The sequence below is a fragment of the Macrobrachium nipponense genome, chromosome 35, assembly GCF_015104395.2.
Source record: "Macrobrachium nipponense isolate FS-2020 chromosome 35, ASM1510439v2, whole genome shotgun sequence".
Lineage (NCBI taxonomy): Eukaryota > Metazoa > Arthropoda > Malacostraca > Decapoda > Palaemonidae > Macrobrachium > Macrobrachium nipponense.
Window position 1 is genome coordinate 52,088,591 of NC_061096.1, and position 19,489 is coordinate 52,108,079.

Consider the following 19,489-nt stretch of genomic DNA (forward strand, 5'->3'; position numbering starts at 1 on the left):
CGTCTTGATGGGACACTCAGATGGTGTTGATGTGCGACAACACCACGGTAGTGGGCCTAACGTCAAAAACCCAAACAGGGGGCCTAGTGTCTCTCCCATTGTACCAGTTGACTCGGCAGGTGCACGAGTGGGCCGAGGCACACTCAATAGAGTCTGTCGGCACGCTACATTCCCAGGGAAGGGAAGAGAATGTTAGTAGCAGACACTCCTCAGGCCGTCGTGGGATCACGTGATAGGGAAGGGACCGAGTGGTCTGTACACACCAGACGTGGCGGAAAGGCTCTTCTGACCTGTGGTGGGGCGACCCATGGTCGTGGATACTGGTTCGCCCACCCGGGCACAACAGGAAGCTCCAGGTGGTTTCTTGCCTCGGGCCGTGCGCCGGACCCATGGGCAGCTGCAGAGGACGAACGCCTTCCAAACACGCCCTGTGGGTCCAACCAACCTCTTCGTCTATGCCTTTTCCCCCGTTTCACAGCCTGATTCGCAAGGTGAATCAGTCGAGCACTGGTTCACCCCGGAATTCTTCATGGATGATCCTGGTTGGCTCCCAAATGGCCACCCAGGTCCATTTGGTATCCGGACCTGCTGGCTCCTTCTCGCCGGAGGAAACTCCGAGAGGAGATTGCCCCCTTGGCACAACCTTCTCGCCCAGCCACAACGGTCGAGGCGGTACCACCGAGGCAGGGGGGGGGGATCCCAGTCCCTACGTCTTCACGGGCTGGCTGGTTATTCCACCATCTCTTGCGAACGAGAGGCTTTTCTCGTAGTCGCTAAGCAAACAGAGATGCTGGAAAACGTGCCGTCAGTCCGAATGCAGCTGTTTGTAACCAGGTGGGAAGTGGGGGGCCGTCTTCTGTGGTTGGTGGTCGTAGAACTGTGGGGTCCTATCTCCTCATCCAGAGCCACTCTTTCAGCAGGTAGCGGATTTCCTTTTCCCCTCGTTTTGGTCTTTTTCTTCGCCGAGACAAGCGCCTCTCAGTCCCCACAGTCGAAAGGATACAGAGCCGCCACCCTGGCCTCTCGTCCTGAAACTGAGGGGATTGGACATCTCGAACTCGTTCGAGATCTCCTTGCCTTATGAAGGAGCTTCGAAAGGTTCTTGCCCACCCCCTAGGGAAAGCTCAGGCCCCCTGCGTGGGATGTGACTCTCGTCCCTTAGGAGGGTTTGACTGTCGAACTGCCGGTTCGATGCCACGCCGAGAGGGTCCGTCGCAGACAGGGATCTGACCCTCAAAGACCCTCCCTTCTTTTTGCTGGCCCTGGCAAATCGGCAGAAGGAGAGTAGGGGAACTTCCACTGGTCCTTTCCGATGATGTAACGACACTGACTCCAGGGGATGGTGGGGGATCTGTTGAACGCTCAGATTTTCGTCCCGACCCTTCGTTGCGAAGACTCAGAAACCGTCGGTCCCTGACGACAGGTTCGAGTCCTTCACGGATTCCCTCCCTAATGGGACTTCCCCGAACCGATAATTGACTGCGGATGAGATGCTGCTTTGGTTCCTGTGGGGAGGGCGCTACGGCGCTACGCTGAAGAAGAACTCGACACCTCAGGTCCTGAGTGTGCGACCGCCTCTTCGTTAGCACCGGGGTAAACCAAAGAAAGGAAGTATCCAAGAACACTCTTTCATTCTGGCTACGTGAGGTCATCAGGAGGGCGTATGAGGCTGATGGTAGTGACGACATCCGTACGTCCCGTCCGAGAGCTCACGAAGTCAGAAGTATTGGCCCCTCGTTGGCGTTTCGTAAGAACTTCTCCGTGGCGCAGGTCCTGAAGGCAGGGGTCTGGTCTAACCAGACTACCTTTACGTCCTTCTACCATTTGGTATATTGCCCACAGGTCCTTGGATACCTTTTCCTTGGGACCCGTGGTGGCTGCTCAACAACAAGTTGTAGCTAACCCAGACCCTCGCAGGCTGAAACAGCATCGAGTCCTGGTGTGACTGTGTGGATGGGATGTGTGAGTGAGTGAGTGACTGGCTCCCTCTTCCCTCTTTTCCTCCTCCTCTACCTGTGGGCAGAGGCCACGGTCGTCACTACGCTGGATGAGGACGAGATGCAGGTGAGCTATGTGACAGAGCCCCATCCTATCCCTTTCACTAGGATAGGAGCAGAATATCCACCACTTCCTCCTACAAGGGGGGGGTAAGTGGATGCCTACAAGAGTCAAACCCATGACTTTATATTTGCTCCTGTACAGGAACAAGTTTCTTACATTGCTGGTACGAAGAGATACGCTTTGCCTCTCTCTTAGTACTCGGTCCAGAGGTCTGACCATTGATCCTGCGGTACACACCCCGATCCATCGTACAGAGGCTTGGATCCCTCCCTCGCTCTTACGACCAGGGAGACTTCCAAGGTTGGCGAACACCAGTCTGTTTCACAAAAGACTCAGATTTCCTCCCACCAAGAAGTGAGTCTTCCTATTGTAAAAGGACCGAAGGTTTGTATGCCGTGTCGGAACAAATGACAATTTGTCCAAAAATTGCATTTTTCCTAACTATACAAACCTGAGGTCCTTTTACACATAGCCCCACCACCTCCATGCCACCCCTCACTCCTGCAGTTTTTTGCTTGGGGCCAAAAGCAACAAAAGTGATTTGTTTACCTCCCAGTCGCGCGCGCATCAGCGAGCCTGCCGGACAAGCAGTTAACATACCGAACCCCTTGTTCGAAAGCTTACGACCTATCCAGCTGCCGCTAGTACCTTCCTATTGTAAAGGACCTCAGGTTTTGTATAGTTAGGAAAAATGCAATTTTGGACAAATTGTCATTTTTTGTTAGGAGATTTCCTACTAGAAACAATAGGGCGTAGTGGGCAGCCCTCCTTGTGTATTTTGGGGCTGCCATATATATATGCAAGTTCAGGTAATTTACTTGAGATTAATTTATTGCATAGCATGTCCTTCCCATTACCTAGTCTACTGATTATTTTCTTCACAATCTGATTAAAGGTATTCTGAAGCTTTTGAATTGTTGGAGGATTCTCTATTTTAGCATAAGTAGTTTCATCATCTAGTAGCCTGTACATTTTAACCCTATATTCTGAACTATTCATGATAACAATACTTCCCCCTTTGTCAGCTTTCATGATTCTAATGTCTTTGTAGCTTTTTAATCCCTTCAGAGCGATACTAAATCTCCTTGGCAAGATATCTCCAAGTTTGCTTTCATTACTCCCTATCATCACTCCTCTGAGAAAAGGAGCTAAATCATTGTGATGTTCAACAGTAAGGTAGTTAATCTTGCTGTTGAATTCTATGTTAATATTGTTTGTAGTCCCTGCACAAAAATTTAATCCTAGCCCTAGTGCTGCTGTTTCATCCCTAGTCAATAATCTACTTGAGATTATCCATATTGCTAAATTTTATCCAAACCGAATTACTGAATAAACTCAAATTTGTTTTTAATGTTGACCATTTGTATCAAAGTTTACTCTACTGTTGACCTGCCCAACAACTTTTTTGGACCACTCACCCCTTATGGTCTCTTGAAGTGTGTTTTGTGTACTCCTTACACCAGCAAATGCAGCTTCTTTCTTCTCCCTAAGCTCTTGCAACTGATCCTTGATGTATCCTTCTTGAAAACTGCTGAATGCTTCTCCACTCCAGGGTCTTCTTCCAATCCTGCCATATGTTTTTGGACACACTTTGTTCTTCAAACATTCATTTATAAACCAGATATTATTTTTCATGGCTTTGGCTTTGTAAAGTTGTGTTTCATATCTTCTTGCATAATGAACAGCTTGAGTTCCAGCGACTTCATACAGTTGTTGAAATGTACTTCTGTTGTAATGTTGCTGTGGGTACATGATGAACCAAACAAAAACTTCTTTCAGTTTTCTTCTGAAGATTGAAAAAGAAACCCACAAAATCACTTCGTAACTTGTTTACTTCTAAGTATTTACATTTAGTTTTACTACACACTTGAGTACTTTCAGGCCCTATCTGTGGCCCATTTTCAAGAGATGTTTGGGATGTTAGCCTGGGTCAAGGCCCAGCAGTCTTCTGGAACTTCTTCTCGTTGAGCTGTCATTTATGTGATGGCTGTTCTGGTTTCCTTGCGAGTTGCCAATCCCCTCTTGTCGCTCTGATATCCTGACCATCAGCATAATGGTTTTTATGCAATCTCTCTCTCTCTCTCTCTCTCTCTCTCTCTCTCTCTCTCTCTCTCTCTCTCTCTTACTAAGATGAGATCATTTTTATGGTACATGTACCGTATATACTCGAGTAACGTGCGATCTCGCATATCATGCGACCCCAAAATTTTCACCAATAAACAGTGGTTTTGTCATGTATCTCATGTATCATGCGAGTTCCTTTTCCGAGGTCAGTTCATAAGGTTGGTGGTTCAGCGTGCTAATGGCCGAGTCGTTCAGATGTGTGCTGCTGCTAGTGAAGTTACGGTAATTTTCTTACTAATCTCGAGAATTGAATAGAAGATCTCAAGATTAAAAAAGAATACCAAGATAATAAAATAATTGTAAAAATAACACTCCTTGGAGTCCTAAATCATTCTCTCTCTCTCTCTCTTAGAAATAAATACTGTAATTTGAGTCTTTCACCAACGGGTATCAGTAAATGTGTAGACATTGTGTGCGTTTAAAAAAATGTGCAGTACACACACATTCCGATGTTTCGGTTTTTGGAATTTTTCAATTTCGGAAATGTGAGGTCAGATGCATAATCAAACAAACATCATTACTGCAGCAAAAACATTTTTTTCCTTTATGTTTTTCATTATTGTTATTTATTCATTACAGTTTATTTAAATAAATACGTATTAATATAATACTGTTACATGAATGTGAGATAATTAAGATCACCTATAATAAAATAGTGGGACAATTAATATCATATGTTCACTAATAGCTATTATTTTCTAAACAAACATTCCGTAAAACACAAAAAATATATGTACGTAACAATCAAAATCTGATAATGTTTTGCAGTTCAACTTGTGAATTTCAACAATAAGTATGACTATATAATATATTTCACCATATCGATCTTGCAGTTGAAGAGTCGTAAAATTTTGAGGATGGTCCGGGAAAAGGGTTTGTACTTTGTGATTACGTATCGCTACAACACACCATGTGGTATTTTCATACCACTATATTGATGACGCATCGCTACGACACACTGGTATTTTTCATACCACTATACATTAAAGTTAAAATGATCATATTATATTATTGTTTTCACGAAGAAATAATTATATAAAGAAAATTATCGAGTAATTTTTGCCGTCAGCAGTCAGAAAATCACGAACATGGTAACGTTCGAACCTAGTGTCATCCACGGCATATGTCTATAAATAGAACAGAAGGAGAGGGCAGTCATTGGATAACAGATCTCCATGGCTACCAACCAGCCAATCAGGTGTTAGTTATACTACTCTGTGAATTTCTTAGAATGAACGTTTACACGTAACACACAGGAAGCTAACAATGATGTGTGTGCTTTGCATACAGTACGTAGTTTTTTTTTTTATTAGTGTATTTTACTGATTACATGAAGAATACACTCTCTCTCTCTCTCTCTCTCTCTCTCTCTCTCTCTCTCTCTCTCTCCCTCTCTCTCTCTCTCTCTCTCTCAGGAAAGATACCGTCAATTCAATTTATCAGTATCTTTTCCTGATAGACAGAGTAAATATTTAGGACTCCAAAGCTTGGCATATGTCAATTATTTTATTATCTTGGGATTTTTGGTTAATCTTGGGATTTTCCATGATCAACTCTTGGGATTAGTGAGAAAAATGCGATTATTTGAGTAGCAGTAGCAGCAGCTGCAGCGCACACCCAAATGAATCGGGTAAGCCTAGCACGCCAAACAATAGTATTTACAAAATGAGCTGAGCTCTCTGGCTGGGCTGTTTTGGTCCACCCACATGTTTGATCTCATATCTGCCAAATTTATAACAACAACAGAGATAAAACCATTTCTCCCATTACAGATATCAAATATTATCTTTTCCGTTGCGCAGAATTCTAAATAAATTACGTAGGTTCACGATTGATAAAGTTTTTTTTATCCAATAACAAGAAACAGAGTCAGATTTTATATCAACAGGGCATCTCATTTTGGTGCTGTTGCGAATATTTCAACCAGTTCCACGTGCGTTTAAATCCATACTGACTGTACAGTCTGGAGGCAGTTCTCCCTTCTACACATATCGTGATTTCTTAATATCGTAGGTATAGAATAAATTGGTGAGCAAGGAAATATGAAATAAAGCATAACAGTAAGTTTGACGAGTGAGAAAATAAACAATCGTATACAGACTCTCTCTCTCTCTCTCTCTCTCTGAGAAAATAATAGATAGGAAACAATGACTGAATATTGCTTGAATGCGATATGGCAAAGTTTTGGCCTGACTTAAGTGTGGAGTGACTTTGACACCGACTTACAAGTTATTCCTGGTCATCTCACAGCCATGGATAGACATCAACTTCACAGCCGAGAAAGGGCAATCTTATACAAAATAAATAGGTATGGAAAATGCGAAATGCGGGCCTATGTTGTCCCATAAAAAAAGCTCTCGCTCGGACAGCTGTAAGATTTAGGAGAGAGAGAGAGCAGGGCAAATAGGAAGGAGATTAAAGTACCTGGGAATGAAAACCCCTTATAATCTTATAATTATAGCCTCGGGCTTTGTCTCTAGGACATTCAAAGGTCTGTCACACAAGGGCAGTTGTTGTTTTTGTAAAATTAGCTTAAGAGCAGATCTTTAAAAGCCACGCCAGAGAGCTCGCCACGGTGACAAGACTATACCTTCCATATGAATTGACGATGTCCTATACGAAGATGCAGGAGATGAAGATGAAATGATCAAAGATCTGGAAGATGACGAATATGATGACTGCCTTGATGGCAAAGAATTCAGAGCAGTATTTGATGATATACGGACACGGAGAGTGACTTTGGAGGATTTTAGTTTATTAATTTTATGCATTTTTTTTACTTTAATAAATTTTCACTTACCTGCGTATCCTAAAATGAAAATAATAGTTCAAGTAACAAATGTTTCTTTTACTGAGCAAAACAAAAAGTAAAAAATCCTTCGGTGTTGTGCCTTAATCAACAGATTTGGAAATTATAGATGGTTAGTCTAGAACAGTTAAACATGTTGTATAAACCAAAATAATGCAAATGGCGCACGATCGCTCTTTTGTATTTTAAAATACAATAGTAGTAATATGAGAATGCATACAATATTATTGGATATAGTGAAGTACAAGTAGTAAAGCATAACTTTTTAAAAGATCTACTGTTTTCCTCCGGTAGTAACTATCGCGATCTGCCGATTTGGGAAAGCATAGACGGTAACGCTAATTTTATACCGCGTGTATGATGCGACCCCTTTAAAATTAGCTTCAAAATTAGGTTTCAAAAGTCGCATAATATGCGAGTATATACGGTATGTAATAAGTTTATTATTAATATTTTCCAATAATAATACTATACTGTAATATGTAAAATAATAATACTATAACTGTAATTACAAAATTTATATGTATCTTAAATACAATAATCTTTCTATTTCACTCTTTTAAATATACTGTAAAGACAACTCTCTCTCTCTCTCTCTCTCTCTCTCTCTCTCTCTCTCTCTCTCTCTCTCTCTGGCTGCAAGTGTTAGAAGTACGTATGTATGTACCTATATACCTTTAATGGTACTAATGTTTAGGATTACTTTAAAATTATATTAATACAATCTCTAAAATGAATACATTAATATGATAATAATTTAAGGTAAATTTGATGTAGGATGTTATGTAAGGTATACAATTGGTGTTTCTATATCTTCCTTCTTTTATCTCTCTCTCTCTCTCTCTCTCTCTCTCTCTCTCTCTCTCTCTCAGCAAAAGAATTTATATACAGACAAGCATAATTGTTCAGTCCTCCCTTTCTCTCTTCTCTGGAAAACATATATGTATTTATCATAGTTATTCTCTCTCTCTCTCTCTCTCTCTCTCTCTCTCTCTCTCTCTCTCTCTCTCTCTCTCTCTCTCTCTCTCTCTCTCTCTCTCTCTCTCTGTTATTGGCTGTTTATATATTTCTAATGGTAAAATGTTTAAGATGACTTTGAAATGATATTAATAATACCAATTCAATGGTATATTTGATGTAGGATGATACTTTAGGTATACATCATCTGGTATTTGAACCTTCAAGATAGGCAGATATAAGCATTTTTAGAAGGGAGTTCTAACTATTTGCGGGTTTGAGCTATTCGCGCAGGGAGGGGAATACGGGGGGATCACTGTATCCCCAAACTGCAAGCCATGCCTTAGCAAAGCTCAATTTTCTTCATGTGGTGCTTTGGCTTGTTTCTTTTGGTCTCTCCATCCAAGCTGTACGTATATTCTTTTAAATCTAACATTTCTCCAGTTTCCAACTTTCAAAGGGAATGACAAATCAATGGCAAAAAAGTAATTCAGATAAAGAAGTGACTTATTGGTCTTGTTGAATTGCTGTATAGTAATAATAATGTAGTTTTCTCTGAATTCATTTACAGTACTTATGCCCGTAAAGTTTTTTTCCTCTTTTCTGAGTTATCTTATAATAAATATTTGGTAAGACCGTATTGCTTCTTCCCTTTCAAAGTGTCATTACCCTGTTGTGCCTTTTCATTCAAACTCTCTTCTTACATTTTTTAAGGTATATTTAGCAATGTTTTCCTCCTTAATTGTAACACCCCTCTCACCCTTTCCTAGCCCTAGGAAAAGGTGAGAGGGGTGTTACAATTAAGGACTATCGTTCTTGTCCACCACTTTATGTTAAGACGTGGATTTTATTATTAATTGGAATTATTCTTTGACATTCTTATGTTTTTATGTTGACAGGTTTTTGGTATCAATGGCCCCATTAAGTTATGAAATCTCAGCGATAGATGGTGAAACTCCCCCTCACTTTGGTCCAGCGATCCCAGAAGTAAATTCTACATGGTTTAAGTTGTTTCTTTACCATGTAACTGGTTCAGGTCCTCCGTCATTGCTTTTGCCAAAAGGTACAAATATAATTTTTATCTTGGAAACTTGTACCCTCTTCAAGAATGTATGTTGATGGCAGCATGTATTGTTATAAATATTATAGTCATTGTTCATTTCAGAGTTGGTGACCTTGTTGTTCAGTCAATCATGACACAGATATTTGCTTTCAGAAATTGGTATGTTATTTGTACCTTTACATTAAAAATATTATGAAAGCAAAGTGTCTAGCACCATTAGCTAAATCGTACAGTTAAAATTTTATAACTATTTGTGGCTCAGAATTTATTCTGTGAAGAATGGAGTAATCCCTTTAGGTCTTCATGATGTTATAGTTTCTTTGCTATATTTTTTCTTTCGTAAGTCATGCGTGATATGTAGTTTTCAAATGAATGTATGTATTCTTCCTTTCTGTAGTATTCCTTGCAATTTCTACTCTATCTTTGTTAAATTCTATGTTTATATGTATGTTTTTTTTTTAAAAATGCATTAGGGTTTTTATACTATGAATCATGCTGTATGCTGAGTTTTTAGTTACCCTTCCCCCAGATGTACGTAAAAGTAACTCAGCACTGGAATTTTTATTTTCAGGTGAACGTTTACGCAGATTACCAGAATGTCTAGTAGGATTTGAGAAGGTTTTAGTTACACCTTGGGGTCATGACCCTACTGTTGTTCCACTTGCAGCATTGTTCACCACAGTGAATGAAGCACTCATGCATTCTCCAGTTTTTATTCAGGTAAAATTCATCTTCTTACCTGAAGGTAATCTGATGTTCTGTGTTTGCACAAGTAAAAAGCCTTATTTTAGAGTTGAGTTCATCTGCTGGCAGGAGAGATAGCATGCAATCTCAAGATTAATTTAACCAATGAAGGAGTACCATTGTTCAGACAGTAGGTAGTGTAAGCTTATCCTTTAACTTTTAGTAAATTCTTTTGACTCCTCATCTTGGTGAGTTGGTAGATAGCTATATGAGTTGGATAATATTCATTGCTTCAGTTTGACTGGAAAAAATACTCTGTGGATTTTTTATTTAATTACTCATATTCTAATATGAATAGGCATATTTTTTATTAGTGTTCAAGATGAAAATTTATGGTTTGTATGTCAAAACAACTCTAAAATTGCTTCAGGAATTTGAGATTTTGTTCCTAGCAAAGTGTTATTTTACTTATAGCCATATTTATTGGATAATATACATTGCTTCAGTTTGACTGGAAAAAATACTCTGTGGATTTTTTATTTTAATTACTCATATTTCTAATATGAATAGGCATAGTATTTTTTATTAGTGTTCAAGGCAAAAATTTATGGCTTGTATGTCAAAACAACTCTAAAATTGCTTCAGGAATTTGAGATTTTCTGCCTAGCAAAGTTTTATTTTAATTAGGTTATTTTGCTTAGGTTACAGTGATCTGTAAAATTATTCAGGAATATTCAGATTAATGGCATCTTTTCCTATTTACAGGCATATGGGTGGTATCATGATGTTTGTATACAGCATATTCCATTTCCACTTGATAGTTCTAGTAAGTACTATTTAATAAAAAAAATTCCATCCAGATTCATTTGTTTAACTTCCTGGGCAAGCATGAATGTAATGGATGTTGTTTAATTTTCTGAAATAACATGAAAGTACTTGTCTGGTTGTCTTATTTTGTTACCATAAAAAAACAGGTGATATAAAATTTGCCTAGAACTTTGGCAATGGGAAGGGGGGTTGCTGTTGGAAATATTCACATCGTATATAAAATTCCAATAGATTTTGTGAAGTAGTTATGTACTATACAGGCAGTCCCCGGGTTACGACGGGGGTTCCGTTCTTGAGGCGCGTCGTAAGCCGAAAATAGTCGTAAGCCGGAACGACACTTGGAAATATGCCTTAAACTAAGAAAAAGTTAGAGAGACCTTACCTGTGTGACATGCAAGTATTGCATGATGTGTAGTGTGGTTATTTCAATGCCAAAGGATGGTTCTTGAAGGTATAATTCTTTATTAAACTCTTGTGACACTATAAACAGCACAATGTACACAATTTAATCCTTAGGTTAGATTATACACTAAACACTTATTACACTGTACACTAATCCTTTGGTAGATCCTGGAGTACACTAAAATCCCAGTCTGGTAGCTCTGGAAGGTAAAAAGTATAACAACAAATAGTACAAAATACTACACAAAGTCCTGAATGCAATATGTAAATTATAGATATCAAGAGTAAAAGAGTTAATGTATGTTAATTAATTCCTTACTTTTAGTTCTTTATATTCCTTACTTTGAGTTATATCAAGAGTAAAAAAGTTAATGTATGTGAATTAATTCCTTACTTTAGTTTAAAGTTGTCATGCTAGTAACCCTGGATGCAACAAAGTCCTTATGTGGTCCCCATAAGCCTACATCATTCAGGGGGTTCTGGAATGTAACCAACAAAAAATAATCTTAGTATGTCAGTAAGTACGCGATGCATAGTAAGTTACATACAGTAATATGCACCATACAGTGGTTTAATATCACATATATAACATGTATAAAACTTAGTTAATGTATGTTAATTAATTCCTTACCTTTAGTTTAAAGTTGTCGTGCTATGTAACCCTGGATGCACAAAGTCTTATGTGGCCCCATAGCCTACATCATTCAGGGGGTTCTGGAATGTACAAAAAATAATTTTGTCAGTAAGTACTCTATGCATAGTAAGTTACATACAGTAATATGCACCATACAGTGGTTTAATATCAACTGGTACGTATGCATGTTGTAAATGATTGGTCTACACCCCCTGTTAAGCAGGGAGTGTACAGTAGTATGTAATTCCATGAGGGACCTTGATCACTTATCCCATGTGAGAGATCTTGGTCACTTTTTTTTAGTACGTATAAAACTTACTTAATGTATGTTTACTACTATGTATAATTCCTTACCTTTATGTTATGTAGTAACCCTGGAATTGCTTCAGTGTCAACTCCTTGTTAGCTTCTATGGCCCTCAAAGCAAAACGTATGGTCCTTCTAAGGTAGTAAGCCTTGAAATTAGCTATTACTCCCTGGTCCATTGGCTGTATCAGCGATGTGGTATTGGGTGGGAGGTACACCACCTTCACATTAGGGTGCATGTCGCTCAAATTTGAAGGGTGACCAGGGGCATTGTCCAGGACTAAGAGGGCCTTAAAAGGCAGACCCTTCGAAGTCAAATACCGCTCCACTGCTGGCACGAAATGGTCATTGAACCAATCTTCGAAGACCATCAAGGTAACCCAAGCCTTCTTGTTTGATTTCCAAATCACAGGGAGTTGACTCTTGAAAATGCCCTTGAATGCCCTGGGATTCTCGGCCAAATACACCAGCAAGGGCTTCAGTTTCAAATCGCCACTTGCATTGGACCCAAACAGCAAAGTCAGTCGCTCCTTTCCAGCTTTATGGCCAGGTGCTGACTTCTCCTTGGAAAGGTACGTTCGATTTGGCATTCTTTTCCAAATAATCCAGTCTCATCCACATTAAAGACTTGGTCAGCCGTGTAACCACCATCCTTAATTATCTCAGCCAAACCACCTGGCAAAACTTTTCTGGCTTGCTTCGCTATCAGCACCTAGCAGCTTCACCTTGCAGCTTCACATTATGCAAATTTGCACGAGCCTTAAAACGGTTAAACCAACCTCTACTCGCGGAAAATTCACCACCAGCACTGCCTTCGCCAAACTTTTTCACTACTGCCTCATGCAGCGCTCTAGCCTTCTCCTGGATCACACTTAAGCTCACCGGAACACGTCGCTGGTTCTGGTCCTCCAGCCAGATCATGAGCAATTTCTCCATTTCAACAATGCTCTGGCTACGTTGCTTCTCGTTTATCACCGTTTGACTTCATCGGTGCAGCATCCTTAACATGCTTCAGAATACGTTCCTTGTCCTTCACAATGGTTACCACCGTGGTCCTGCTCAAGCCTAAAGAACGGCCTATTTCGGTGTTAGTTTCTCCCTTCTCCGAACGCTTCACCACGTCATATTTGACCTCCATCGTGATGACCTTCCTCTTCTTGGATGAACTATCATCGGAGGAAGTACTTTGGCGTTTAGGAGCCATTGTAAATTCTTTGCGAAAATGGCAAGGAATTTCAGCAACGTCTTAGCACACAACCGACTGAACTTCAGGCAGACACGCGATTGAAGTGGCGTCCTTTCGTATTGTTACGCTTAGCGTCCTCGACCGTCCGAGGTCGTTGTTCGGTCAATTTACCATACAGTTTAATAGCGTTAATTAATTTATGCACCTCCGCTCAAAAACTAGTTCTGCATATGAGGTATCGTTAAAAAGCATAACAAAACGTCGTAACCTTGGAATTTGTGTTGTAATCTAACCAGAAACTTAGTTTTTCATACAATCAACTTACCTGTCAGACTATGATACATAGCCTAAGACCTCCGTCGGTCCCCGACAGAATAAATTCAAATTTCGCGCCACTCGCTACAAGGTAGGTCAGGTGATCTACCGGCCTGCCCTGGGCGGCAGGACTAGGAACCATCCCCGTTTTCTATCATATTTTCTCTGTCGCCGGTGGTATCAACATTGTTGCTATTACCTCCTGACTTAGATTCATATTTCATCCTTTGATCATCGTTTCTCGGCTTTTTGGTGACGTATCTGGATCGTGTTTTGGCATTCGCTACTGTGGACTGTTTTTGGAATTGCTTTTTTGGATTTTTCTCAGTATGTCTGATTCAAATGTGAGTGTGAGAATGTGTGTGAATGTAGGCTGCAGGGTGAGGATACCGAAAGCTTCGGTTGATCCTCACACTGTATGCCGTAAATGTAGGGGGTTTCAGTGTTCTGCTAACTAAGTACTTGTAAGGCAATGTGCGAGGGATTAAATGCAGAAGAGTGGAAGACTTTGACTTCTTATTTGAAGAAGTTAGAGAGGGATAGGGTTAGACGTCTGAAAGGTGTGAGTTCAAGGCCTATTGAGCCTTTTACTGATAATTCTAATCCTACTGATTTAGATTCTCCCTATGTATCTCATTCTCAAAGTGTACTTTCGGAATCGGCCTCGGAAATCGCCAATCTGAAAGCTACGATTAGAGACATGAAGTCCAAGATGGCGGACTTGCAAGGTAAGGCTAGTGAAAGTGAGCATTACAGTGAACAAGTGAGTTCTCCCAGTGTTGTGGAGGGGGCGTTTGATCGTCCCTGCGACGCCTCCCAGGCCTAGACCTCTTCCAAGCTCCCATTGCCCAGAAGGAGAAGGAAAGTCGAAAGCCTTAAGTGGAGGTCGTGGGGAATCCCCAACGGTCAGACGTCCCTTCAGCTAGCTCTGCTTCGTGGCAGGCTGCTCAGGGCGCTATAGGAGAAAAGCGTCCTTCGTGAGTGTTTCTCGTCCTCTCCTCTCCCTCACCTAAACGAGGGTGGAAAGGAGTCGAACTTGTCGAGACCTCTGAAGCGTCATATGAAAGAACCCGAAATAGATTCGAGCCCAGAGCGTTTCTCAGATGACGCTCCCTCTTCTATTAAGAAGGCGAAGGTGGCGTCAGCGTCACCTGACGAGTACGCAGAAGTACCCTTTCCTACTTCTCCCCCGAGTGATGACGAAAGGCGTCATGCAGTGGACGTGGGAGAAGCGTCAAGGAGAATAATTATGGCAGTTCAAGAGCAACTGTCCTCTCTAGTGGGAGTTTTAGCACCTCGTAGGAAGGACGTGGCGCTTCCAATCAAGAAGTCTCGTCCTCTCTCCCCTGCTAAACGAGAAGCGTCATGCAGACGTGAAGCTTCTAAACATCTTACAGAAGCTTCGGGTTCGAGAGCGAGAACGGTTGCTTACGAAAGTTTCGTAACGCCAGAGAGACGTAAGACGTCTTTTAGACATGAAGCGTCATTGAAAACGGTTGGTAGACGTGACGCTCCGACCAATATTTTGACGCCAAGTAGGACGCCTTTGGAGAGCGGAGCGTCTTCCAGGCGCGAGGCGTCATCAAGACGTCAGCCAAGTAAGCGAGAGACGTCAGCCAGGACGCTTGGCGAACGGGAAGCGTCATCCAAGCGGGAAGCGTCTTCTAATTATCAAGAGAAGCCTGAGCTTGTGGCGCCTTCCAAGGCTATTAAAGCGGGAAAGAGGAAAGATTATCATTCCCTTAGCCCCTCTCCTATTAGGAGTTTGTCTCCTCCAGAAGAGGAACGTACGGAAAGGGGAGCGGAGACTCATTTAGATCCCGAGTTGGAAGAAAACTCGGATGATGAATTTCAGGGAAGAGAAGGACTGTCGAACTATAAGGTTTTGACTGCCTTGCTTCTTGAGGAGTATGGAGACGAGTTGACTCCTGCCGCTCCTCCTTCTCCGCGCTCTCTCTTTTCGAGTGCTAAGACGAAGAAGCGCTTCGTCTTTTTCTCAAAATGAAGCCCACCATTTCTATGAAGAGGGGCCTTACAATCCTTAGACTCATGGATGAAGTCTAAGAAAGACTTAGTGAGAACAGTCTTCTGCATGCCTCCAGCGAGATTAGCTGGTAAAAGAGGCATTTGGTATCAGACGGGAGAGAATATGGGTATTGCTCTCCCGTCTACGTCGGAAGCAGACTTTTCGACCTTAGTTGACGCTTCACGTCGACAAGGTCTCAATTCGGCACGAATTACGTGGGGAATTTCTGAACTGGACCATCTCCTCAAGGGACTCTTTCATGTATTGGAAGTTTTCAACTTCTTAGATTGGTCCCTTGGGGTGATGTCCAAGAAAGCCCATGATTCGGAAGGAATCGAACCTGAAGCCCTGTTATGCATATTGTCTTGTATAGACAAAGCGGTACAGGATGGCTCTTTTGAAATCTCCTCATTGTTTGGAGCAGGTCTTCTAAAGAAGAGGACTGTATATGGGGCCTTCTTAACCAAGGCAGTCTCACACGCTCAGAGGGCAGCGCTACTGTATTCGCCTTTGTCTGATTTTTTGTTCCCTTCTCAGTTAGTGAAGGACATTGCTCATTCTTTAACTGAGAAGGCGACTCAGGATCTTCTGACGCAGTCAGCAAGAAGAAGAAGCCTGCTTCTGCATCTGACAAGAAAGGACCTAGTACATCAGTTCAGCCCTTTCGAGGTGGTCCGACCTCCAGACCTCCCGCAAGAAGGAAGGCTCCGGAGAAGAGAGGTAGGTCTGCCTTTCGTCCCTTTAAAAAAGGGAAAATGAAAGCTTCTCTCCTCCAAGCACCAGTAGGTGCCAGGCTCCTGGGATTTGTGGAGGCCTGGACACTGATAAACGCAGACGCGTCTTCATTGGCTATCATAAGGAAGGGATATCGTATCCCTTTCCTGAACACTCCTCCCCTAACGTCAATACCAAGGGAACTATCAGCCAAGTACAAGGATCCTGTGCTGAGGGATACTCTTCGATCGATGGTGGAACAAATGTGGACAAGAGAGCGATAGAACTAGTACTGGATCAAAACTCCCCGGGGTTTTACAATCGCCTTTTTCTGGTTGCGAAAGCCTCGGGAGGCTGGAGACCAGTACTGGACGTCAGCTCTCTGAACAAATTTGTTCAGAAGGAGAAGTTCTCCATGGAGACTTCTGCTTCAGTCCTAGCGTCATTACGACAAGGAGATTGGATGGTGTCTCTAGATCTCCAGGACGCCTACTTTCACGTCCCGATCCACCCTTCATCGAAGAAGTACCTCCGTTTCATGACGGGTGCTGGGGGAAGGAACTTTCAGTTCAGAGCCTTGTGTTTCGGCCTGTCCACAGCTCCTCAGGTCTTCACAAGCCTGATGAAGAATGTGGCGAGGTTTCTTCACCTCAAAGGAGTAAATATCTCTCTGTATCTGGACGACTGGCTCATCAGGGCCAGATCAGAGAGACAGTGCTTGGAGGACCTAAAGTTAACTCTAGATTTGATCAAAGCGTTTGGGATTGCTCGTGAACCTCGAGAAGTCTCAGCTGACCACCCCCAGACAGGACCTAGTCTATCTGGGGATTCGGATGGATTCTCGGGGTTTTCGAGTATTTCCTTCGCAAGAGAGAATCGCAAAAGGTTTGCGGATAGTCTCTCTCTTCTTAGGGAAGGAACATACGTCGGCGAGGGAATGGTTGAGCCTTCTAGGGACCCTTTCCTCGCTTCGAACAGTTCTTCCCACTAGGAAGACTGCATTTACGTCCGCTTCAATTCTTCCTCAAGAAGTCTTGGAGCTGGAAAACCGGACAACTTTCGGACGTATTTCCCATTCCAGTGGAGATAAAATCGCACCTGGAATGGTGGTTGCCCCCTCTGGAAGAGAACAAAGGGATCTCTCTAAAAACACAGAACCCAGACCTAGTGTTGTAACTCCGACGCGTCGGAGAAAGGTTTGGGGAGCGACATTAGGCTCAGAAGAGGTGTCAGGCACCTGGGAACCAGCACAGGTGACTTGGCACATAAACTGCAAAGAGCTCTTCGCCGTGCATCTGGCTTTGAAGAGTCTAGAACCTCTGGTGTCAAACAAAGTAGTGCAAGTAAACGTGGACAACACCACCGCACTTGCCTACATTCGAAAACAGGGATGGGACTCACTCCTCGTTCCTTTACGAACTGACGAGAGACCTATTGCTTTGGACGTCTCACAGGAACATCTCCCTTCTGACAAGGTTCGTACAGGGAGTAAAGAATGTGAGGGCGGACAGACTCAGCAGGAGGAACCAGGTCCTTCATACAGAGTGGACCCTACACGAGGAAGTTGTGTCTAGATCTCTGGTCGCTGTGGGGGACACCTCATGTGGATCTCTTCGACACAGTCATTCCAAAGGCTGCCAGTCTTTTGATCGGTCGTGGAAGATCCAAGAGCACTTATGGTAGACGCCTTCCTGCTAAATGGTCTCGAGTAGACGTATATGCTTTTCCCCCATTCAAAATCCTGGGATTAGTAATGAAAAAGTTTGTGGCGTCAAAGGAGACGAGGATGACGTTAATAGCCCCCTTTTGGCCGACCCAAGATTGGTTCACGGAGGTGGTAGAGTGGATCGTAGACTTTCCAAGATCCCGACCAAGAAGGACGGATCTTCTCAGACAACCACACTTCAAGAGGTAATCCATCAAAACCTCCCCGCTCTCGCTCTGACTGCCTTTCGACTATCGAAAGACTTGTCAGAGCGAGAGGCTTTTCTCGCGAAGTGGCAAGCGCGATCGCGAGAGCACGCAGAACCTCCACTACGAAAGTATACCAATCGAAGTGGGAGGTTTTTAGAAGGTGGTGTAGATCCAAGAAGTTGTCCTCCTCCACTACCTCTATAGCGGAAATTGCTGATTTCCTGCTATTCCTGAGAGAAAAATCTCATCTAGCTGTATCCACAATAAAGGGATACAGAAGTATGCTCTCTGCTGTCTTCAGGAATAGAGGATTAGATCTGGCAGATAATAAAGATCTCCACGATCTCATAAGGTCATTTGAGACTTCAAAGTCGAAGGAACCGGTACCTCCGAACTGGAACCTAGACGTAGTCCTCAAGTTTCCTTTCATCTGAAAGATTCGAACCTCCTCATCTGGCATCGTTTAGAGACATCACCAGAAATGCCTATTCCTATTATCTTTAGCTACGGCAAAGAGAAATTATGAAGTGAATTACATGCTCTGCAGGATAAAGTAGGATTCAAGGGAGACTCAGCTATTTGCTCGTTTAAGACCCTGTTTTTTAGCTAAAAACGAGAATCCCACGAATCCCTGGCCTAAGTCATTCGAAGTCAAAGGCATATCGAGTCTCGTAGGCAGAGAAGCAGAGAGGTCTCTATGCCCTGTAAGAGCTCTGAAGTTCTACCTTCAGAGAAAGCATCAGATGGGAGGCTCTAGACAAGGTCTTTGGTGCGCGGTAAAAGACCCCACAAGACTGATGTCCAAGAATGCGCTGGCATTCTTTGTGAGAAACGTCATTACAGACTCTCATAAGGTCTGTCCTGACGAACAGTTACAACTGTTGAGAGTTAAAGCTCATGAAGTGAGAGCTGTAGCGACGTCTCTCTCGTTTCATAAGAATATGTCGCTTAAAAACATCATAGATACGACATTTTGGAGATGCAACTCAGTATTTGCATCTCATTACTTGAAAGACGTTCGTGTGACATATGAGAAGTGTTTTTCTCTAGGTCCTTTCGTATCGGCGGATACGATTCTGGGTACGGAGCCGACACCGAATCCTTAATGTATATACTTTTCTTCTTTTGGATATGGTCTGGAGTCTCTTCGAACAATGGAGGACTTGGTTTAGCACGGGCGGCCGTCTATGTTGTTCAGTAAGAGAATCTTGTCATATCTAATTAGATGAGTATAATTTTTTTTTTGAAATTATGTATGTGTGCGTAGTGGTTTTGAGTTACGGTTGTTGTGACGAGTTCGGGGATAACTCTGAACAATCCTTAGTTCTAACATATGGTTAGGATCAGGTGGTCGGGATTGGTTGTGTGCTCCTTCATAAGGTGTATTGTCATATAAGTGGATCAGCACCCATTGACAAAGTCCTTTTAGGCTCTGCCGAGTAAGCGGATAAGACCCCATCGGCAGA

General features: G+C 42.4%; 1 protein-coding gene across 1 annotated transcript in view; it reads left to right on the top strand.

The window, feature by feature from the left end:
* The window catches only part of LOC135208764 (protein FAM91A1-like), a gene marked incomplete at its 5' end in the record, with an annotated part of 50,419 nt that overhangs the window by 22,697 nt on the left and 8,233 nt on the right, over positions 1–19,489 (top strand). The window contains 3 exon segments of the mRNA XM_064241274.1: positions 8,851–9,014; positions 9,586–9,734; positions 10,464–10,524. Of these exon segments, the coding sequence (XP_064097344.1) occupies positions 8,851–9,014; positions 9,586–9,734; positions 10,464–10,524 (374 nt within the window).